This window comes from Heterocephalus glaber, unplaced genomic scaffold (assembly GCF_053883595.1).
Source record: "Heterocephalus glaber isolate CG9 unplaced genomic scaffold, H.glaber_assembly_v1.0 deba00000347, whole genome shotgun sequence".
NCBI classification, from domain to species: domain Eukaryota; kingdom Metazoa; phylum Chordata; class Mammalia; order Rodentia; family Bathyergidae; genus Heterocephalus; species Heterocephalus glaber.
Window position 1 is genome coordinate 49,135,763 of NW_028258143.1, and position 23,504 is coordinate 49,159,266.

At 40.2% G+C, this 23,504-nt stretch overlaps 1 protein-coding gene across 2 annotated transcripts; it reads left to right on the forward strand.

The window, feature by feature from the left end:
* The first annotated feature begins 563 nt into the window (after positions 1 to 563).
* Dhrs9 (dehydrogenase/reductase 9) lies at positions 564 to 18,194 on the forward strand. Of its 2 annotated transcripts, none has more exons than XM_004857621.3 (5): positions 564 to 700; positions 9,885 to 10,260; positions 11,407 to 11,665; positions 13,541 to 13,704; positions 17,240 to 18,194. In XM_004857621.3, exons 2-5 carry the CDS (start codon positions 9,948 to 9,950, stop codon positions 17,461 to 17,463), a joined length of 960 nt encoding a protein of 319 aa, XP_004857678.1. In that variant the 5' UTR covers positions 564 to 700; positions 9,885 to 9,947; the 3' UTR covers positions 17,464 to 18,194. The 2 variants fall into 2 exon arrangements, with proteins under 2 accessions (XP_004857678.1, XP_087056094.1); XM_087199968.1 differs by lacking the exon at positions 564 to 700 and adding an exon at positions 9,408 to 9,530.
* Positions 18,195 to 23,504: the final 5,310 nt, after the last annotated feature.

Consider the following 23,504-nt stretch of genomic DNA (forward strand, 5'->3'; position numbering starts at 1 on the left):
AGAGGCATCCTTTTCTGCTCTTGATGGTTTCAGAGACCTCTGCAGTAGTCCCACTGTCAAACCATAAACCACAAATTAGGAACTGTGAATAGTTCCAAAATCTTGCTTCATTACATGGTTTTGATCTTGCTCATCCATCTAAAATAGTGGACAGAATCATCCAAGAGTGACTGATTGCTCCTACTTCTTCTCTTAGGAGGAAAGAAGTACTAAATAGTCATGGGTATATTAACAAGAAGAAAAAAGAACAACTATTTGTTGTTCATTGTCATGAACAATAATAATAATTCAAAAGTTAAAGTATTAACACAATGCACCAAGCAGTTTACAAAATGCTTTCCTGTCACATTATTTTAGCTACCAGCTGTGTTCAAAAGATTGTAGTCACAGAAAAAGGACCATTATTGATCATTTTTAATATCCTTCTGTAAGTAGCTAAATTCATTTTATCAGAAAACACATGACCCACGGCTTCTTGGCTCCCCCTCTCCGCACAGCAGAGACTTAGTCAGCGTGCAGTGTCACCATGGGTGTGGCTCACACAGCCAGGAGAGAACTGAGGACTCCTCATGTCTAGATATCAGTGTGAAGGAGGCTCAGCGTGGTCAGGGTGACACTTCCTTCCCCCAAGCACAACAGGAAGCTGCAGTCAGCGGAGCAAGTCCACAGCAGCTTCTGCGTCCTGAGTCATCTTCATAAGGTAACTGGTGACCAGGGGCTTTGTCCCTTATTCCTTCACGGATCAAATCAATCTAAACTTTCTTTGACTCCCTCACTGTTGCTGTTTTTCTGGGATGCAGCAGGTCAGAAGGCAATGAGTAGAGCTGAGTCTCTCTCCCCAGAGCAGCGATCTCTGTGTGACCCAGGTCCTGCCTTCCACTCCACCACGTCTCTCTGTGGATGCCCTTTTGCACCCTGGAGTCACAAGCAAATTCATCTCTTGTGGTTACTCTGCCGGTGCCTTTCTGACACCCTCTATGGATCCTATAGTTGATTGGAACCCAAGAGAGAATGGCTCCAAAAGAGTTAGGGACCTCAGGTGAGTTTCTTATAGGAGCAATAGATGTGATCTGTTTGTGTATCACATGTCTGCATGAATGCACACATGTATGCATACACACACACACACACACACACACACACACTAAACTGAGAGAAATGATTGGAAGGAAGGAGGGAAATTCCTGAGGATGTACATTTGACCCCTGGATCCTGGGATTGCAGCAAAAACATGCTCAGATGTTTACTCCCCATTTTATGACCCAGCAGTTTGGTACAGTGATACCTTGGTTTATGAACTTAATTTGTTTCACAATTTGGGAGAAGATGGCTGTGTTTGTGTTTGTGCGGGGAAAATGGCCTTGGTCATGTTTGTTACCTGATGTGGAGTTTGTGAATGGAAGCAAATTTTTGTGGGACACCTTTTTTTGTTTGTGAACTAAATTGTTTGGAAACAGAACTGTTCATGAGCTGAGACATTGCTGTATTTCCAGTAGTGGTCTGACTCTCTCTCTCTCAGTTGCTTGATTTTTGGCAAGGGTTTAGGGTTGTTCAGTTTAGGGCTGTACAACTGGCTCTGAAGTGTCCTACTATGTGATTAGTCCAAGGGAAGGCACTTTTGTATCTTAGTATCCTTTGACATAGCTAGAATATCCTTACCTAGCTCCTGCGTAAGCTAAAAGTTAAATGCTGTGTCATCTTTGTATCATATATTTTGAGATTTGAAAAGGGCACACAATTTTTAGAACAAATCTCAGTGTTTAAACACAAGAAAAAAATTGTTACCTCATACATTTTACATGGGCAAAACAGGAATTGTTTTGAAACCCTTATAACAAATGTCACTGTCTGAAAGCACAGTGTTTACAAACTCAAACCTTTTCTTCTATGCAATGATAGTAACTGTGGTAGAAAGAAATCTGAAGATTTGAACACACCTTCTGCACCAATGGACACAGTCTCTCCATTTCTAACCTTCCTTTGAAGCTTTGGGACCATGTTATAATATACAACATATAGCTCCTTCCAGTTACAATTCTATTCATAAACAAATAACCGTGGCTTCAGCCAATGCTATCAGGAAGTCTAGTGGCAAAAATAATAAACTTAGGACTAGTGGAGATAATTAATTTACCAATTACACATGTTATGGGGAATTGGTTTAAAGTGATGTGGGAAGGAAAAGAAAATCAGAGATATTTTTATCCTTAGAACTAAAAATGCAAAATACAGACCTTGTAGTTCTTGCCCTTGTAAGAGCAGGCTGGCCCACCGCGGCCGAGGGAAAGAGCTATGTCTCCCAGAAGCCAGCATAGGGGGTCCATGTGGGCACTTCTCCCTGCCTCGCTGTGCCGAAAGCCAAAACACAGACTGGGAACTGAGGACTGCCTCCGCCCTGGGAATCAGGGTTCAGGAGAAAGGTATTTAAGGAGTGAGCAGGTTCATCCCCTTGAGCAGGGGAATTTCCTCCTGTGATTTTGAATAGCATTTCAGCTACATCTTTGACATCATTACCAAAAGTACATTTGGTGTTTAAAGCAAGCACATTTCACAGAGGGCCCCTTTCACCCCAGTTTTCAGGTTTCCCAGAGTTTTGGGTGCCCAACTTGAATTTCTTTTTCCACAGAAACACAGTTCTTTTTTTAGTATATGTGCTGCCAAAGCGAGCACAGAAACACAGTTCTTTAGTTATATGAATTAGTGTGTGTCATTAGGCTCTAATGTTCATTTTGCTTAAAGGAAGTCACAGAAGTCCCTGAAAGCCACTTTGATTAAAAAGTAACAGAATATTTTATTTCACTAAAAAGGCAAAAATGAAAAAGAGTTCTGTATAAGTTAACCAGGTTGACAGTATTTAAATATATAGAAGCATATAGGTTCCACTGTGGTATTAAGAAAGCCTATGAGAGGAAACCCCCAAAATAAAAGAATTTAGAAAGGTGTTGCTAACTGCTCTCTATTTGATATGTTTTTGTAAATAGCTCAGTTGTTGATTCAACTTAGACCACTACTGCAACAACTTAAAAGTAAATAAAGGGCCAAGTGAGGTGGCACATGCCTGTGATCCCAGCACTTGGGAGGATAAGGCAAGAGGATTGCCATAAGCTTGAGACCAGCCTGGATTATATAGCAAGACACTGTCTCAAAAAACAAACAAAAAGTAAATAAAGATTTGAAGAACTGCTATGAACATGATTAACTAGTTTTGTATTGCTTTCTAGAAGAAAATCCTTTGTGTAGTTATGGGGAAATAAAATCAAGTATTCTTCGAGAAAGTAATTTCTTATAAAAAAGCACATCTCATAAAGACATTGAACAGTCTTTTTTAAAAAAAAACATGTCATTCATGTTTAAAGAGCAAAGGAAGGTGCTCTTTAACTAAGAAATGTGAAATCAAAGATTTTATTTCAAGTTTTTTACTTGTAAAAGAAATGTGGGAAGGAAAATTTAAAGAAAGCAGAAATGAGCAAGGATGGCAATTGAGGGTGATATTTTCCACAGCGGGGGAAAGGTGGCTCCTATGTAAGCATTCTTGATGGAAACGGAAGAGAACATTAGTTCTCCTTTTTTGGTTCCTTCTGAATCTTTTGCTGCATGGCAGAGAATTTTTGACAAAATGTTTTCATTCCTCCCATCCACTGAAAATGTGTTCACCTCTTTGCAGTTCTCACGCAGCTTAAGAGTTCAGAGATCAGAGTTTTCGTTCTAGTCACTCTAGTGAATGACTTATTTATGCTATCTACCCTATACCAGAAATATTGTGATGATTAAATGACAAAAATCTTAGATGAACCTTTCTCAAAACTTTTACAGTTATCAAAATTAAAATTGAAAATATTATATTCTTAGAATTGCCATTATCCATTTGCTCTGATGACTCAGACATCTCAAATACCATCAGATAACTCTGAAGTTTCTTCCTTTTCTCTCTTACTTTTTTCCTGAATCATTTACTGAGCCTCAGCCTAACGCCAAGCACCTCTCAAGGCACAGAGTGGGAAGGCAGACGGCAGAGTGGAGCCAGCGTGTCTGGGTATCAGCCCAGGAGTCATCGCTACCATTGTGTCTTGAGGCAATTAGGCTATACTTCCAAATCTGCTTCCTCATCTAAAAATGGTGATGATTTTATCATGGGTTTAAATGAGGTAAATATTTATGGATCCTAGAAGAGGACTTAGAACATGGTAAACACTCAGTAGACCTTAGCATTTACCATTCCTCCTACCTGACTTGATCATTCAGGAATCTCAAGGACTGTGTGCTTTCTGGGAGTGTACTCTGAATTCTGTAGGGTCAATTTCCTACCCATCCAAAGGGCACCCCAGAAAATTCTGTAATCTGCCAAACTAAGAAGGGTCAACAAAATCCAGCCTAATGCCCTGAGTGTTCATTTGGTAATTTTTTTTTTTTCAGTAATGAGGATTGAACCCAGGATCAGGTTCTTCACATTGAACTACATCCCTCATCTTTTTTCTTTCTTTTTAAAAATCTTGCTAAGTCACTAAATTCCCCAGGCTGGGCTTGAACATACAATCCTCTTGGCTCAGCCTCCCAGAGTGTTGGGATTATAGGTATGCACCACAGCCCAGTAATTTCTAAATTCACAAACAGTATCATACACAAACCTGTCTTTGCTCACTGCTACCTATCATCCTGATGAGAAGTCATTTTTTAAAAAATCAGAGAAATTAATGTTTGCAGCAGAATATGAGCAATTTTACAAGTAACAAAACTTTTTTTGTTAAAGGACATTAAAAAAAAAACTCTTATCTGTGAGATATAACCAAGAAATCAACAACTGAGTTTCCTGAAAAGTAGTTCTGGGTGCTATGAAGTTCTGGATCCTCAAGACAAGAAGGCTATAGACCAGTAGTTCTCAAATGAGGGTGTCTTGTCCTCCAGGAAGCGCTCAGCAAGGTCTGGGGACATTCTGGCCGTACTCAGGAAGAAGTGCTCCTGGGATCTAGCGGACAGAGGCCAGGATGCTGCTGAACCTGCCACAGCACCCAGGACAGACTCCACGCAATTGCTTATGTGGCCCCAAATATCACAAGTACTAAAGTTAGGAATCTCACTCCTACACATGAGCAACATATAAAGCAGACCCCTCACGAAGTGAAAGTGATTGATACTTCTGCAAGACTGGAAGGCTCTGCCCGTGTAGGAGGCATTAAATCACCTTAGCTAATCAGGTATACTCCCAAGTAAATGTCATAACACTATTTCAGAGAAAATGAAGGCTTAAAGAACATAAAGAATCTTCTCAAGGGCTCCTGATGATAGGGAAAGTGGGTTTGAACCACTGCCTGCCTGGTTCTGAGGTCTGGGCTCCTAACCACTGCTCTTCTGCCTTGAGCTGAGAGAGTTGTCCTCTTACTAAACAGTTTGTTATGAGATAAATCGGAAGATGCAGAAGATGAGCAAACAATGCAAGCAACCAAGGTCAGTGCCCGAGTCTGAATTGTTGTGCTAAGGGAGCAATGTGGAGGTGACCTGAGTTGGCAAGTTGTGGTGTAGGCAGCCCTGTTAGTTGCTGTTACTCATTTACTTCTCAGTGCCCAATGAGCCAATTGGTCATCAATCAGCTTCAGTGTAGAGCTCATGTTCCCAATAGCTCTGGCCAGGGATTGATGCCCAGAGATTGTGTCTTGGCTAAAATACTCACCAGAGGTCAAAGATACAAATATGTTGGTTTACAGCTGACTTAGTCCAGTGAGCTAGAGGAATGTGACATTCAGAGGCTGAAGAAGATCTAGCATTTTGAACAATAATATCTAGAGAAAGGACAGGTTTTGTAGACTAGCTATGGCCTTCAACCCAGAGGGGCCCCTAATGAGGACAACCATTTTAACGGGAGCCTGTCCTTAACCACTTGTCACCCAGGGAAAATGGGCTGTTGAGGGAAGGAGGAGGTTGATGGGGAGGTAGAAAGGATGAGGAGGGAGACTCGATGCAACTTCTTTGGTTTGAGTTGTTGTTTTTCTCCAGTGCCTGGAGAGATGAGTTCACCAAAAAGTAGAAGGCGGGCTGCTTGGTATCCAATGTCACTACACTCATGATCCTGGAATTCATATCTATTTTGTTCATGAAACCCAAAAAAGCCTAGTGAAGTCTTTTTGCAGGGAAAAAGAAGCTTTCTTTTTCTTTGCCAAATTTTTAGCCTCATTTTAAAGTATAGTCATCCACTAGGAAGTATCTGTGAGGATTGATCCTGGGACCTCTCCCTCCCCATCCATGGGCACTAAAACTTACTGATGCTTCGAGTTCTTTGCATGAAATGGTGTAGAATTGGCATATTACCTCCATACACCCTCCTATATAACTTGAATCATATTTAGATTATAATACCTAGTATAATACCTAGACTGCATTGTTTACAGAGTAATGGAAAGGAAAAAGCCTACAGATGTTCAGTACATTGTAATTTTTAAAAAATATTTTCAATCTATACTCAGTTAAATCTACAGATGGAGAACTCACTGATATGGAGGACTGGTTGTAATTTGAAACTTACGGAAAAGTTGAAAGAATAGTATGCCCTAGATTTCCTAAATGTTAACATTTTAGCACACTTGTATTTTCATTTTCTAGTTACCTATGTATGTTTTGTTTTGTTTTGTTTTTATTGGGGATCGAGCTCAGGACCTTGTGCTTGTGAGGCAGGCACAGTGCCACTGAGCTGAATCCCCAGCCCTGTGCTTTTGAGATATATATATAATTATTTTCTAAAACATTTGAAAGTAAGTTGATGACATAATGCCCCTTAATCTTGAAATACTGCGGTGTATATTTCCTAAAAACCAGGTCATTCTCTACATAATCAAAATATAACTATCAAAATTAGCAAATGAATATCAGCACAATATTATTTTCAAAATGATAGATGTTATTCACATTTCACTAGTTGACCTAAACATGTTTTTTCTGGAAAAAAAAAAAAGTTATCTAATCCAAGATCATCGGTTGCATTTCATTGCCTTATCTCTCTAATCACCTTTAACCTGGAAGTCCTCCATGACTGACATTTTTGAAGAGTACAGGTCACATGTTTTGTAGCCTTGGAAGATGTTTCTCCATGCATGTTTAGCCTTTAGTTACATTTAGCAGCACTGCTGTGTCCTTCTCAGTGCCATATCAGGAGACACACGATGTTATTTTGCTCTAGAACTGTATTATTAATTTTTGTCACTGGGTTAGAGTGGTATCTCTCAGCTTTCTTTACTGTGAAAGCACTAGTCTCCTTTTAATTAGTAAGTGTCTTTGGAGGATATTCTTTGAGGTTCTGTAATTATTGTCTGTCATTCAAGTTTCACCCTCTAGTTTTAGCATCTATTGATCATTGTCGTCTATAGTTATTACTATGACAGTTGCCAAATGTTGATCTTCCAATTGCATCATTCCTTTGACATTTATTAGTTGGCATATTAATTCTAAAAAAAAAAACTGTTTTCACCCTTAGGTTGTTTATTGATGTTAATCAGAATGAACTCGTGTGCTTATATCACATTCAGTGAGGGATGATTTGTCGCCACTATGTGTTCTCATGCTCCGATTGTCTCATTCTTGGGCAGCCAGAGACCCTTCAGCTGGCTCCCACATACTTTTGATAGGTCCCCAACATTCTTTGAGAACTTTTTACTTTGTAGCATGAGATGTTCTGTGTTCATTTTGTACTTTCCCAAACCCAAGCCAGCCCTGATATTAGTTTTCCCAAAAACTATGAACATGATATTTAGAAATCAGGCTCTAGTCCTAGGTAAACACATTGTTATTGATCTAAAAAGTTATATAGATCTAGAAAGTTATTCATCCATTTACATGTCTACCTGTACCTATTACAAACCGTAAGTTCATACTGATTTTTCCAGCTCAACTCAATTCCACAGGTTCCTTCCAGCCCCCCACAATGTATTTACTTACTTTCTCAATCAAGAAATTTGGCCAAGGATTTAGCTCAGTGGTTCCGGCTCCTGCCTCACAAGTACAAGGTCCCTAGTTTGATCCCCGGTACCAAAAAAAAAGAAATTTGTGTTTTCTAGTTATAGTGACACCATGGACTCTATGTGATTTTATTTATTCTTGTCAAAATACATGTATGCTTTCTGGAGTATGTTCTACAAAATTTGGGTCTACCTGACTGTTGTCACTACAGCTACCTTATAAGTGTGAATAATTTTTAACATATGAAGTCAAATTAAAAAGGAATCCTATTCTACTTAAATCCTACTCTACTAAAACATTAATTTTTTAATACATAAAATAACAGTATACAGTGACAGGAATGATGGTCACTGTAATTTTGAAGTAGTGATAAACATAAACTTTATTTTAAGATAACTAATAGCAATGTGACAAAAATATTCGTAACAAAATCACAATACTGTAAATACTGCTATAGCTTCTTGTTACTTTCATAACTGAAAGATGTGCTAAGTTTTGGTTAAAGTTTAAAAAAATTGGCCAGGGATTTAGCTCAGTGGCACCACACCTGCCTTGCAAGCACAAGGTCCTGAGTTCAATGGCCAGTACAAAATAAAATAAAATAAAGATGCCATCTTTCTCCCATTTAAAGAGGACAGACCCCTGAATTCTATCCACAGCCCCCCTCGGGGTTCTATGAAAGCTCTCTGCCTGAGGAACTTTTGTAGACATCACATCATCCATCTGCCTGAGTTCAAGCCCCCAGGTCCCTAACCCACTTCCATACACTGCAACAGACCCCACCTTTCTCATGGCTTCCCTGGCCCCCCCAATTCCTCATCTGCTCTCTCCTCTCTGGGGACTTGTGTCCGGTCATTGTACTAGGAACACGAGGCCCTGAGGGGAGAGAGCCCTGTATCAACAACTAGTTCAGACATCAGAGGTTGCTTTTAGCCTGTGGACTTTTCTCCCAGCCTGGCACACCACGGGCAAGGAGCCATGTGTTGACTCCAGCAGCTCAGCTTGTCGCTGCTCAATGCTAGCTCAGCGTGCAGGCACCCCAGCTCCTCACTGCAGGGGCCCAGAACTTCCATGCCCAGGGGCCTCCACACATGCTCTGTAGCCCTGAACCTGTCTTATCTTCAATCAAATGAGGCAAATAATACGTCTTCTCTCACTCAAAAGGCTGCTGACAGGATCAAAGGAGACCTTTTGTGGAGGGCACTAAAGATGTCAGCCAAGATTTTATTGTCACTCCCCTGGAAAAACTGACAACAAAAACGTTTCCACCCTCTGCTCTGGGGAATGTTAAAGCCCATAAATATTTTGCCTTCTTCCAATAATTCTCTGGGGAGTTTGGATTGCAGTGAAGGCTACAAAATCCATTCATGCAATATATTTAGCTTTTGAGTAGTTAATAAGTATTTATCAAGTCAGACTTGAGCAAAACACTGTATTTGTTCAATTTACATGTATGAAATTTCATTAAGTTCTTTAAAAGTATCATTTCACAGGAGTTTGTTACGATGTCTTCTGCATGACTAGAACAAGTAAGGCTGACTGACATTTCCTAACAAATTTTCCTCTTCAGTTTCACAAAATGGCGAGAGGTAAGATTTTACTGTGAGTCTTTCAGATGGGAGAGTTCACACATGAGATTGATGCCAGCCCTGCTTACAACTGCAGTCGCCCAGGTCCACCCAGTGACCTGGGTCAGCTTTTCAGGGCTTCTCCTCTCTCTCTCTCATTTAGTTTCTCTGAATTCTACTTGGTAGTTTTCCATGATTTAAGAGGAGCAATTTTCCATTTAAATGACCATCTTCCAACAACCAAATAAAAATCATTATACTACTTTTTAAAACTTTCTATTTATCTCCTCAAATGCATTAAAATACCTCAAATTTATCAAGCCTAGGCTATGATACCTTTGTGGCTCTAATTTGTATTTTTCTCTTTTATTTTAGGCACACAGGACATCATCTTCTTGTATTGTGTAACAAAGAAGGATTCCTGTCACACAGGAAAAAATGTTTTTGTGGGTGTTAGCCCTTCTGATCCTCTGCGCCTTTCTTTGGAATTGTAAAGGACGGCTGAAGATTGCAGACATCAATGATAAGTACATTTTCATCACCGGATGTGACACGGGCTTTGGAAACTTGGCAGCCAGGACTTTTGATAAAAAAGGATTTCATGTCATTGCTGCCTGTCTGACTGAATCGGGATCAACAGCTTTGAAGGCAGAAACCTCACAAAGACTTCGCACAGTGCTTCTGGATGTAACTGACCCCGAGAACGTGAAGAGGACTGCCCAGTGGGTGAAGAACCAAGTTGGGGAAAAAGGTGAGAGATGTACGGGTAGGAAGGATGGGGGAATAGGGAAGTACTAGAGCAAAAGAAAATGTGTTTATATTTTAAATGGCCTTTAAAGAAAATATCTCCCAAATACCAACTGTGTACTTCTCCACTCTTAGGAGAGCATCTGAGTTCTTCCAGGCCGCAGGCTTTGCCCAAGTTATGCTCAATCATTAAGTCCCAGTGAGTGAATTTAGAGCAGTGAGGAAGGCACTGGCTTTCCCTGCTCTTCTCCTGGGAAGTTCTACTCTTGCCACATACATAAAAAGGGAGTTGGGGTTAAAATCTACAGGAAAATGTGAAAACAATCCCCAAGTGGCCATCTGTATACCTGGAACCCACTTTCACTATAAAATGGTTCCAGAGCTGACACATTTTCAATAGAAACGTAGGAAAGAGCCTGAAAATGTGAGTGTGAGAGTCTTAGACAGTCGTAGTGGACTAGTGAGCGACCGGACACAGAGTCTGCAGTGGATTCTGCAAAGATGGCTGCCTTCTGAACCCAAAGGTTGTTATTGGCTTTGAATGAACCTTGAAATACATTCATAGATGAAGATATTGGAGTCCCCAAAGGAAAATGTTTTTTCTCAATTACATCTTCGCCATATATCTGAGACTTGGAAGCACAAATGCAATAATTTGTTAAGGCTTTAGACAATTTTTAATGCTTGGATACCAAGCATCTTTAACAATATTAAATGTTTCCCCTCAAAAAAAAAAACAAGCCAAGTGAATGCTTGCATATTTTTTAACAAAAAATAAACATAAGTAGATTGATACTTCTCTTTGTACATACAGAATATTTTATAAATATTCTGTGGCTTTGCCATTTAGCAAGGTAGGAATAATAGACTAATTTACATCTGAGGGAAAAAAGCAGAAAGTTTTACTCAGTGTCGGCATTTGACATTTAGGACCAGAACTAGAAGAATGGTGAGACTGAATTCAAGTAACAGAATTTCAATTGTTTCATTTTAGTCTCCTTCTCCCTTTGCTATCAGTTTGGAAATTGCAAAGTATTTCAAAACAGGAATCTGAGCACAAGGAGGAAATGGCACCATTGTGGAAAGCAGACAGTGGACCCATACAAATGCTACCTTCTACCAAATCTCATTTCCTTCCTTTCTGTTCTAGGTCTCTGGGGCCTGATCAATAACGCAGGGGTACTGGGTGTGCTGGCTCCCACAGACTGGCTGACAGTGGAGGACTACAGGGAACCTATTGAAGTGAACCTGTTTGGACTCATCAGCGTGACATTAAATATGCTTCCCTTGGTCAAAAAAGCTCGAGGGAGGGTTATCAATGTCTCCAGCATCGGAGGTCGTCTTGCAATTGGTGGAGGGGGCTATGCTCCATCCAAATATGCAGTAGAAGGATTCAATGACAGCTTAAGGTAAAGCAAATTATTAGCGCTGGAGATAACAGCTGCTAACATTTATTGAATGCTTCATATGTACCAGGCACTCTACTTAGTTCTTGATGAATCTCTTTGGTTGACCTTTGGCTCCACTCTCTAAGCAACAGTTATAATAAAGTTTTAGTAGACTTAAAGATATACTCATTTTTTAAAAGATATTATAACTGAAAGGCTTGTGGAATTTGCAATACAGTTACACCATGCCTGAAAGTGATCAACAAAGTATGTTCATTTCTTTATGAATCGTGGAACTAGTGTTGGGAGTGGTATTATGCCACAGGCCACAGTCCAGTGACAGTGCTATAGTAGGGTTTAGGGCAGCCATCCAGCCAAGCGGGGATCAGGGCTCTTTGAAGCTGTGTTTGCCCAGTACCGGTTTACTTATGGTCATACCTCATTACACATTGGTTTCAGAACTCATCAAACCCAATACACATCACATTTTGTTCAGAGAAAACAGTTCAGGATGAGGTGCCTAGATCAGTCTCACTATAGCTGGGGAACTGCACAGAACCCCACAATTGTCATTGCTGTCTTTTATTTTTGTGCATTTTAAGTGCTAATTATGGGTCACAAAAAGGTAAAAGTAATACCATTAAGCCTAAAAGGCTTATATTATCCCAGTAAAATGCGAAAATTCTGGCAAACTTTCACAAATTCTAATTACAGTACATCATTTCCTATGGGAAAAATTCATTCAGTGCCCATTAGTTTCAGCACTCCTTCTGGAACAAGTTGACAAATACCTAGGTATGACTGTACCAAAAACTTAGTGGGATGGCCTGTCCCTAGATTGTATGTTATTTTCATGAGTAGATGAAGAAACAAGTCTTCCGAAAGACTCACTTGGAACTATTTCCAAGATCCAACGAACTACATATTAGTTATGTTGCTAGAAAGCAAAATCTAAAATAAATCAAATCATGCTTTAAGTATAGAGGTTTTTTATATAGAGCTTTTAATAGAGCTTTAGAGCTTTAATAGAACTTTAACTAGAGCTTTTTTAAAAAGTCAGATTTCCGTCAAATGAGTAATTATTCCTTCATATATTCCTGGTGAAAATGGACATTAAATTTAGGAAATGATTATTCATATGATTATGTGGTCTGCCATACATCTTTTTTTCCCTTAAAGAAATAGGTGCCATCATTCCTCTAAAACCTTAGTTCTCAGTAAATGAGTGGCCTTCAGATTTTCTGCAGTGGCACAATTAAATGGCTTGCTCGGCAGTATAGAGATCAGGTGAGCATATCACACTGTGTCCTTCGGCTCATCCTCATTTGTGCTCCAGTTGCTTCACATTCCTAAAATGGAGCAAACTTGTCCATCCAGGCCAGTCCTATACCAGCACCCAGTACCAGGCCAGGCCAGTACCATAAGGTACTTCAAATAACAAAGAGACGGTGCTCATCTAACCCAGGTGCTCATCAGGTTAGAGAGGAGAGCATGGCTTAAAGGATGAATACTGGGCTGATGGTAGGATGCATCCCCCCAGATCCCTTTCCTGTTCTGCCACTGACCACCCTTCACTTTACCACCTCGATCTTCAGTTTCTCCATCTCGAATGACAGGTTAAAAGATGAAGCTTCTTTCCAATGCACCCAATTCTGAGGTTTCATGAAAAGATTAATGAGAAAGTAGGTGTTCAAATAGCAAACATTCTTCAAATAACCTGGATTAAACACCAAAATATAAAAATAAAAGAAGGGGTAGGGATATAGTTCAGTGGTAGAGTGCTTGCCTGGCGTGCACTGGGTTTAATCGCCAGTACTACAAAAAAGAAAGAAGAGAAGAGAAAAATACATTTTTAAAATAATAAAATAAAAGCCATCTTAACTGTTCTTTTCACAGACGGGACATGAAAGCTTTCGGTGTGTACGTCTCATGCATTGAACCAGGATTGTTCAAAACGCAATTGTCAGATCCAATAAAGACAACCGAAAAAAAACTCGCCATTTGGAAGCATCTATCTCCAGACATCAAACAACAATATGGAGAAGGTTACATTGAAAAAAGTGAGTTTCTGGGTGGACCCAGTGTCCTCTGGGATTCGTTGCCCTTGGCAGCGTGAGAGAGACTGAAACAAATGAAAAAACAAGGATCCTAAAGTAGCACATGAATAAGGACCTTATGGATGGATCAGGAATCCCTGTTAATTCGGTGCCATCTCTTGCTTTTCTGATTGTCTGTAAACCTTGTCAAGTTCTGTGCTAAGCACTTGTGAGTTATATCATTTACTCCTCAAAAGAACTACTGGAGAGCAAACAAAGGCTTAGAGAGGGGAAGTGTCCTAGCCAGGGTTGTACAACTTTTCCTGCTCATACCAGGACCCAGTTCCGGTAGGGTAGCTGTGGGCCTCAAGGCCTTCACCGCTGCACTTACTTCTTTGCGAGAAACACCAGTCACTCCTCAACACCATTCAAGGATTTGGGGAGGTTATGAAAGATAGAGAAGACTCAGACTCTGTCACAATCTGGTTGACCACAAAAAGTAACAACGTGTGTATACAGCCACAAGGAAATTGACCCTTTTCAAAAACAACCCAGAAGTGGTGCTAGATGGTGTGGTTTCTAATCACCTGAAGAATTCACACCTGGAAAAGAGCCTTGCTGATTAAGAGATCTTCATGGGACAGGTCAGGTATGAATAAGGCCTTACAAAAAGGGAGGGATTATTTGGGTGGAAGATTTCTGGAGCAGGAACACATCCAGGGGAAAGGGAAGAAAAGGTAACATAAGTCAAAAGACTGAGTCGGAGTGTAAAGATTACGTAATGGTGATTAATACTGCAAACATGTATTCATTACCTGTTACCATTCTAAGTGCTTTATATGGATTCTTAATTTACAATCCCCCAAAGTACTCTATGAAGCAGGCACTATTATCTCTTTCATTTATAAAAATGGATGCACAGAGAAGTAACTTGTCTGAAATTACACAGATAGCAAGTGGAAGAGCTAGATTCGAACCCACCCAGGCTGACTCTGCCATTTATTCTTGGTCACTGCATTATAACATGAACAAAGCCCTTGTTAATGCTCCCTGTGTCAGGGATCCCTCCAACCCAAACTTTCTGGCCCCGCTAACATTTACCTGATGTTCCTCAACACTGACTGATCCTGCTTGACGTAGAGCAGGGACCCACCACACTGTGTGTCACTCTGTCCCTCCAAACTGTGATCCTGTCTCTTCATCAGCGCACTTGGTGAGACAGTGAGCTGTGGCAAGGTTCAAGCTCAGGAGTTTCCAGGTGGAGCCAGGAGTCAAGTCAGATGCACCTGGGAGGTTTTCTAAATGACTGACACCTCCAAACACCACCATGACACATACGCACACACGCACACACGCACACACACGCTATACCTCAAACTAAAATGCCTGATTTGACAAAACTTCCAGTAATGTTTCCCTATAGATTTAGAACCACATCTATCAATGTTCTATTTCTCACATCCTGCCTCTGAAGACTTTACATAGGTTCAATCTAAGACTAATCTTAACCTGTGAGACTTAGTACTTCAGCAACAAAATCCCTCTTTTAAAGGAGCTTTCAGGGCCGGGGATTTAGCTCAGTGGTTCCGCTGCCTGCCTTGTAAGTGCAAGGACACAAGTTTGATCCCCAGTACCAAAAAAATAAATAAATAAATAAAGGAGCTTTCTATGTTTGATACTGACATGGATACTTTTTAAATGCCTATGAATACACCACCAAATTCAATTTAAATTTTTTAAAATTCTCATCATAATTCTCTCATATTTTGTGATATTTCAATACATGTGCATGAGGTGTAGTGATCAGATCAGGGTGAGTGACACACTGATTACATCAAACATTTATTATTTGTTTGTGTTGGGAACATACAAAATTGTCTTCCCAGAAATACCACAATGCATTGAGCCCGATTTTATACTGGTTGTTCCTATTAAGTTTTTCCAGGTCAGGGCCTGGAGATTAGCCTGACTTGCTGTCCAAAAGTAGACCATAATTTAAAAGTCACCTTTCTTCATTTCCCTGGTTATGGTAGCAGACATTTAAAACAGCCACTAATATTTATTAAGTTCTTTGAACAATTTGTGGCTAGCAGGATTTAATGATGAAAGGAAGATCTCAGATCATAGATTTTTTTCCCTGAAATAAACAACTGAGATATGTTTTGGGAGTATATGAGAATCCTATGGTAGTTCTACTTTGAAAGTTTTGAGGGACTCCCATACTGTTTCCCATACTAGCTGCTTTAATGTACGTTCTTACCAATGGTGTGCAAGGGTTCCCTTTCTCCACATCCTTGCCAACATTTGATATCTTTGGTGTTTTTATAATACCCATTCTAACAAGTATGAAGTAACACTTTGTTGTGTTTTGCATTTTCTTGATGAATAGTAATGCTGAACATTTTTTCATATACTATTGACCATTTGCCTTTCCTTTGAGAAATCACTATTTAGAGCTTTCCCTCATTTTAAAATTATATTATTTTCTTGTTATTGAATTGTGTTCTTTTTGTATTTTGGATATTAGTGCTTTATCAGATGTACGATTTGCAAATGATTTTCCAATTCTGTTAGTTATCTCTTCATTCTTTTAACTGTTTCCTTTTTTGAGAAGATGTTCAGATGTTCCTATGAGTTTGATGCAATCCTACCTATCTGTTTTGACATTTGTTGCCTTTGTGTTTTGGGGTCATATCCAAAAAAGTATCACTCAGACTAATGTAAAGAACTTTTTACCCTATGTTTTCTTCTAGTCATATTACAGTTTCAAGTCTTATGTTTAAGTCTTTATGGGTTGATTTTTGTATATGCCATGAGACAAGGGTCCAATTTTATTCCTCTGTGTGTGGATATCATTTTTCCAACATCATTTATTCAGGAGACAAGGACTCCAAACTTTACCAATCACTTGTAAAATACCTGCCTTCTTGAAAGGGATCTTAGTTCATTACCCCAGTATTTCCATTGCCTGAGAATTGGGGTATTTTAACTTGGTGACTCAGTACATCTGGAGATTCTTCATTCCCAGACTCACCGGGGCATGTGGTACAGGAGTGCATTCCCCCATCCACACTTGTGTACACACATGCACAGAGCCACATTTCCTACATACACAGTACTCCCATGAAACAAATTAGGAATCAAACCTATGGTTTCCTAGGCCATAAAGTATCTTTCCTCCATTGCTTTAAAGCAACCCCTAAAAGTTGGTCCTTGGGCCAGCAGCAATAGCATCATCTAGAAACTTGTAAGAAATGCAAATGCCTGGGCCCCACCTCAAGCCTACTGACTTGGAAACTAAATTTGAACCCAGAAATCTGGATTTCAACAAGTCCTCTAGGAGATTCTGCTGCCCATCCAACTTTGAGGGCCACTGGCCTAAAGATACCACTGCTGCCTCCTTTCCTAGGGAAGGGCTAGAAAACATCATAATGGGCCTCAATTCTGATGACAAAGTCAAAATAAATTCCCTCACATAATCCTCCCCTTTGCACCCTACCCTCCATCCTGCTTTTCCTCTTCTTCCAAAGAACCAATGCACTTTCTTCTCTTTTTGCAGGTCTAGACAAACTGAAAAGCACTGCATCCTGTGTGAATGTGGACCTTTCTCTGGTGGTGGAGTGCATGGACCACGCCCTAACAAGTCTCTTCCCGAAGACTCGTTATGCTGCTGGCAAAGATGCCAAAGCTTTTTGGATACCTCTGTCTCACATGCCAGCAGTTTTGCAAGACTTTTTATTGTTGAAACAGAAAGTAGAGCTGGCTAATCCCAAGGCCGTGTGATTTCAACTCATCATAAATGCCTACCCAGGCTTTGAGACTGCCTGACTTCAAGGCCACATCTCCTTTTCAATCCCATTTCTTACCTGATCCACCCTGGAATCGTCTAGGTCATGCTTCTTTTTACAGAAAAAGGAGCCATACCATGTCAGTGTTCTCCCAGGGTCCCTTCTCAGGCCCTCTTTCCCAGTAAGGACAGAAGTGCCACATCACATAGGCCAGTCCTGCCCAGTTTGAGACAATGTGTGCTTGGTGGGATGGAAGAGAAATTGGAAGACTTCCTTTTTCAAAATGATGTACACCCCTGCCTGCCCCATGCTCACTGAGTAACCTGAAATGTTCAATAGGGTCTCTTATCAAAATATTGACCAATAAGTAGAATGTTTTCAGTGGGTTAGAGATTTCTGTTACCTTGCTGAGAATAATACTCTAAAGGACTGGAAGTCAGTTGTGATAAGCTTTGACAGGAACAGGAAAAGGAAATGAGATAAAGCATCATGTGACACTGGGATAAGCCAAAGGGTGGCCAAATTCAACATTCTTTTCAGTCTTTTCAGAATGCACATATTCCTCATCTCCGACTTATGACCTGTTTTTATTTTTTGGACAGTTCTGTACATCTTGTTTAGACATCCTCAGTGTCTTTTTTTGTACAGTACACTACTATAGTCTTATGTTCTGTTATACATTACAGTACTGCATGTAAGAGATGCAAATAAAAGAAAAGTCATCAAGCTGGAGTTCCCTTTGACTATTTCTTTGTTCTGAATATTGTAATGTATATACTATATATAATTCCTTATTTAGTGGCCAATTCATTTAATGATCTAATTATAGGAACAGAACTTGGTCATTAAACAAAGCATGTCATTATGGTTTTAAAAAGCCAGAGAAGTCATCTAGTGCACATGTGACAAGTGCATACACATATGCCAAACTTACTATGAAGAAAATATTTAATACCTGCTGCTGGAAACCATGGCCATTTGAAGGTATCAGTAATTCTATTCATTTCATGCACCCTTATGGAAATACCTGCATATGAGAGAATTTACTCCTTCCAGTGTACAAGATATTAATAACTGAAAGATACAGTTACCCAAGATGTCAATCTACTTAGACATATATTTAATAATTTTGAAGGAAAATGAGCTCATTCTTTTTGTGTCAAAAATTTTTTTAAAAAAAATATGGCAAGGATGGGATAGAATTCTCAGGCAAAGTTAGCCAACCTATTGTCATCTACCTATGAAGTCATCCCCACCTGGGTTCTGGCCCCAGAGACAGTTCACCTGTGGATCTCTGGTTTCTTCTGGTTGCAGTTACCCACCTCACAGTCTACCCATGGAGGTGAAATTCACCAGTATTGTTTTCCATGGCTTCTCCTTCTCACCTTGAAGTCCCAGTTCCCAGCTTCCTTTCACTGCTTTAGAATTTATGACATGCTACTCCCTGACTCTCTAGACCTCCCAGGGCTACCAAGAATTTTAGAATATGAAGGAATCTTCTTTACTGAACTTCCTACCATTCTATTCATATTGTTGGACCTATCTAAGTCTGTTATTTCCTTCACTTTGCCTAGACTTAAGTTCTTTGCTTATTCCTTTGAAGAGCTGTAATTTAGTAACTCCTTGTTTCATCCAAGGGTGGAAAGTTTTCCTCTAAGAAGGAAAATTTCTCTCCTTAGAACATAGTATTACTCCTAAATAAAAACAAATATATTCACTTAAGCAACTTAGAAAAGTTTATATAAAATGAGATGAGTGTTCTAGTATAGAGCACTTACACACAACTTATCAGATCCTTGAAGTATTCTACCTAGATTTCTGTCTTTCCTTTTAGTCTTTCCTTTTTTCTATCTCCTTTTCCCCACCTTTTTTTCTTTTTTGTTGTTACAGTTTTTGTTTATTTGTTACTAGTTGTTTCAGGGCTTTATTTGAAATCATCATTTAGAATCTCAATAAAGACCTTAGGATCTACTGCCCTGACCCAAGACCATCACTTTAAATCTTTCAGCTTTTAAGATCAAGCAAAAAACAACGACCACAAAAGACTAGGGTCCCACAAATACTGCATTTCCCTATGGCTGTGTGTTTTGTTCTTTGTTTTTGCCAATAAAAATGGAGCACACTGTCCTAGTCACTGTGGCTAGCGCTGGTCCCAGGAACACTGAGAGAAATGAGATCCAAGTAGAATAAGGTCAGGGCTTCCCAGCACTACCACACAGTACCAGCTAAGGAGATACTAGCAAGTTACCAGACCTTCTAATTGGGCTAAAAAGAGGTCATATAGCCTAGCAGCTGTCTCCTAGAGACATTTCACTAAGAACACTCCCAGCACGACAGGTTTCTGCTCCAGTACCACTGAAGAATTGAAGGTCACCACCTTCTAATGACCTAGTCTATTAGCTCCAGTTACTAGAACATGTTTTATTCTTTTTGAGTAAAATTTAAAGGTGGGGGAGAGAGGAGAAAGGGCTGCCACTTCCCCTGCCTTCGTGGTAATAATGGTTCACCTTCATGGAAACTTTAAAATGAGCCTGTTGGCCCTCAGAGTGCCATCCACCAGTTTTGCAGAGCAGGTACTTTTACTGTTCCATTTTACAAATGAGGAGCCTAATATCCAAGATTCTTTCATCTCTAATAATATAAGGTTCCTAAAAATTCTTCCTTGGTGAAATGCTAGTTGAAAGGAAAGAAGGGAGGTAAAAAGAGGAAATGAAGGAGGGAGGGAGATTAGATAATGGATTTTAAAATCCAAAATGCTTCCTTAACGTGATTTCTGGCACTCTGAAGCCATCCTAAATTAGAAACTCGTAAACCCTGAGTGCCGAAAGCCTAAGACAAGCCTCTCTCCACCAATTATCCCCACAAACCCTTGAGAGGAAAGACGGACACGAGTATGCAGCATTTTCTCCTTTCCACTCACTCTCCACCTGTGCTGCAAACACACTTTTGAGAAATACAGTTTCGTGAGCAGAAGCACAGAGAGACATCTCCACACTTCACAATGGTAGTGCTCTTCCAAATGGAAAAAGGAACCATTTTCTGGCCTGGTGCTCAAGTCTTCTTTGGGTCCCCTCTCCCTCCCAAGTGGCCTCTCTTCCACCTTCAAAGAGCAAAGGAATCAGATCTGAGTTGTGTCCCCAAAGGAAGCACTTTCATCATTGAGCTGGACAGAGACACAGAGACAGGTGTGTTGACTCGCCAGGGGAATAGAGGAGAAGACGGAATGCTTCTGAGAATTCTCCCCACGGGCAAAGACAAGGCTCAGGATTTTCTGTGCTTCCAAAGAGCAAGTGTCAGAGTTAGAGCCACGCTGCAGACATGACTGAGGCGTTTTATGCAATAATCAGCTCAAAGCAAGTCAACAGTCATGTAAATACCTCCTTTAGCCTCACGAGGAAAAAAGTAAATGATGCTTTGATCTTGGCTTAAATTTTAAATTGACGACATATGGAGAAAGGTCGATGCCAAATATGTGCCCTCCCAGCAGCTGCTCAGACACTGGTAAAACCTGCCTCCACTGTTGGGAGCCCCAGGCTTACATGGCCACAAACATGCTTTTGTGGCTGCAAGAGATCAAGGTTATCTGAAGTCCAGGTTAGGTAAAGAGATGGGGAAGTGGAGCTGCAGGGAGAGATTGAGGGGAGATAGCACGGCCCACTTGGAGGGGCACAGGCAAGAGGGCCAGGGTTATGGGTGCAAGTTCTATGCAGTTCAAATTCAACCCTATGTAGAAAGGATTTTTGCACCAGTAGAAGTTTGATGAGGGCAGCTGCTGCTGGTGGGTAAGCACTGGACAGACGGTGGAGCAATAATTCAGTACGATTCCGTCAGTTTTCTTTATCAGTGCCTGACTTGACAAACCAATGTGTAAAGTGATTTAATAAAGTTGTTATTTTCATTAAATAAAGCCTGAAGTTAGTATTCCCTACATTCTGGTTTCCTCTCTAATTTACTACAGCAATTATCTTTACTCTATGTAAAATAAGAAAGGAGATAATTGTGTTGATTGTATACAATTCTTAAGAGTACAATGCCATTTATCAACAATAACATTTACAAGCAGAATCATCCCTTCATTAATAAGTGATTCTGAAGGTAAGTTGCTCCTCTATATGAAGTTAATTCATTCTTTTAGAAAACCATTTAGAAAATGCTACATTGCCCCTTTGGGGGATCCAATTCCAAAAGTGCTCCATTCACAGAAAGTCAGCTCTGTGACATCAATGGTTACAGCTTCTAAAAGTTAAATGCTGGTTGAAACTTCACTTTAATTTCTTCACTTCTTAAATTTTTTCTTTCTGGTTTTATAGGCAAGTACCCAGAAATCCGCTTACTTGACTGTTGGCTAAAAGCAGCAACAACAAAGTCGCCCTGTCTCACTCTAAAAGCTAAACTTTTTTGACATTTCCCTGTTAATAAACCATATCCCGCTGTGAGGAAATGAAGTCATCATGTTGATTACTACCTCGAAATGACAGAGGGAAGATATATAGATTGAAATGTATCCCCCTCAAAAAAAAATGTTGGCGTCCTAACCCTGTAGCACCTCAGAATGTGACTTTATTGGAAGATAGAGTCTTTATGGAGGTAATCAAGTTAAAATGAAGTCATCAGAGTGGGCCTTAATCCAATATGATGGGTGTCCTCATAAGCAGAGGACATTTGAACACAGAGACAGACATGCTTAGAGGGAAACTGATAGTGAGAGACATATGGGAAAGGTGGTTACGTACAAGCCAAGGAGAGAGGCTGGAACACAGCCTTCCCTCACAGCCTGAGAGGAGCCACCCCTGCCACCACCTTTATTTCTGACCTTCAGCCTCCACAAGTGTGACAATAAATTTCTGTTGTTGAAGCCACTCAGTTTGTGGTCCTTTATTATGGAGCCATATGATGATATTAATACAGCATTGTTTGAGTCAGAATCATGAAGTACAAACAGGTTTCAGGAGTTTATCAAGTCTACCTTCTTGCCTCTAAGCATCTTTCTCAGATCAGAGAAAGAAACTAGTGATAAATATGTTTGAAAGTGCTTCATAGGTGTCCAAGAACAAAGATTCTTGGGGTGAGCTGCTAGAGTTAACACCCAGCCCTGGCACTGGCAGGCTACTTAATTTCTCTAAACCTTAGGTTTGTTACAAAGCCATAGAATGGAGATAAGAAGACCACCTACTTCAGACAGTCTTACAAACTGAACAGTGAATGCATGGCAAGAACTAATGTGATGCTTACTAACGTCAGCTATCGGTCCTCATTTTGTAGGCTCCTTCTCAGGTTAACTTAGGGCCACAGCAAGACTTCACTATAGGTCGGCATCATGATCTGCTATTTGAATGAATTGGCCAAAGACAGGGACAAGAGTAACATTCTGACCTTTGCTCATCCCAATTTTATAAGAGTGACAAGAAGATCACACAGAATGATAAAAGGGAGAGGAATCAAGACCCATGGGATAAAACAACCACACAAAACGTCTGTTGGTCCCATTTTCTCAGTACCCCTTTGTGAAGAGTCCCAGCTGCGGTGTTCGATGACAGAGGGGTCGAGTTCAATGATGGAGGACCAGCCTGGCCATCACTGCAGTAACCAGAAAGGTGTTAGTACTGAGAGTGGCAGAATTACAAGGCCTTTTAGACCTCATACCCACTTCTTAATTCCAAAGAAACATTACCAATTAATTTCAAAGAAAAGGGAACAGAAGCCGTAAAATCTTGGGGAAATGGAGCCATATTACCTGCCAGATTCAGGACCAAACAAGGCTTGGGCTGGAAGAAATAGACTTCCTCTATTTTGATAAGAGAGTTCTGTTCCATAGCAGGAAGACTGGCCCCACAGAGTGACCAGAAGCGACAACTCAGAGCCCAACCCCTTCATTCCTGAACAGTTGCAGAAATAAAATGATGATAATGATGATGAATGCTACCTAATGTTGAGCAACTCTTGTGTAACCATGTTGTGTATTAACTCATAACTGTTAATTTAATAGTTAATTGCATGCATGGTGGGTACCTCATTCAATCTTCCCATACCAAATGT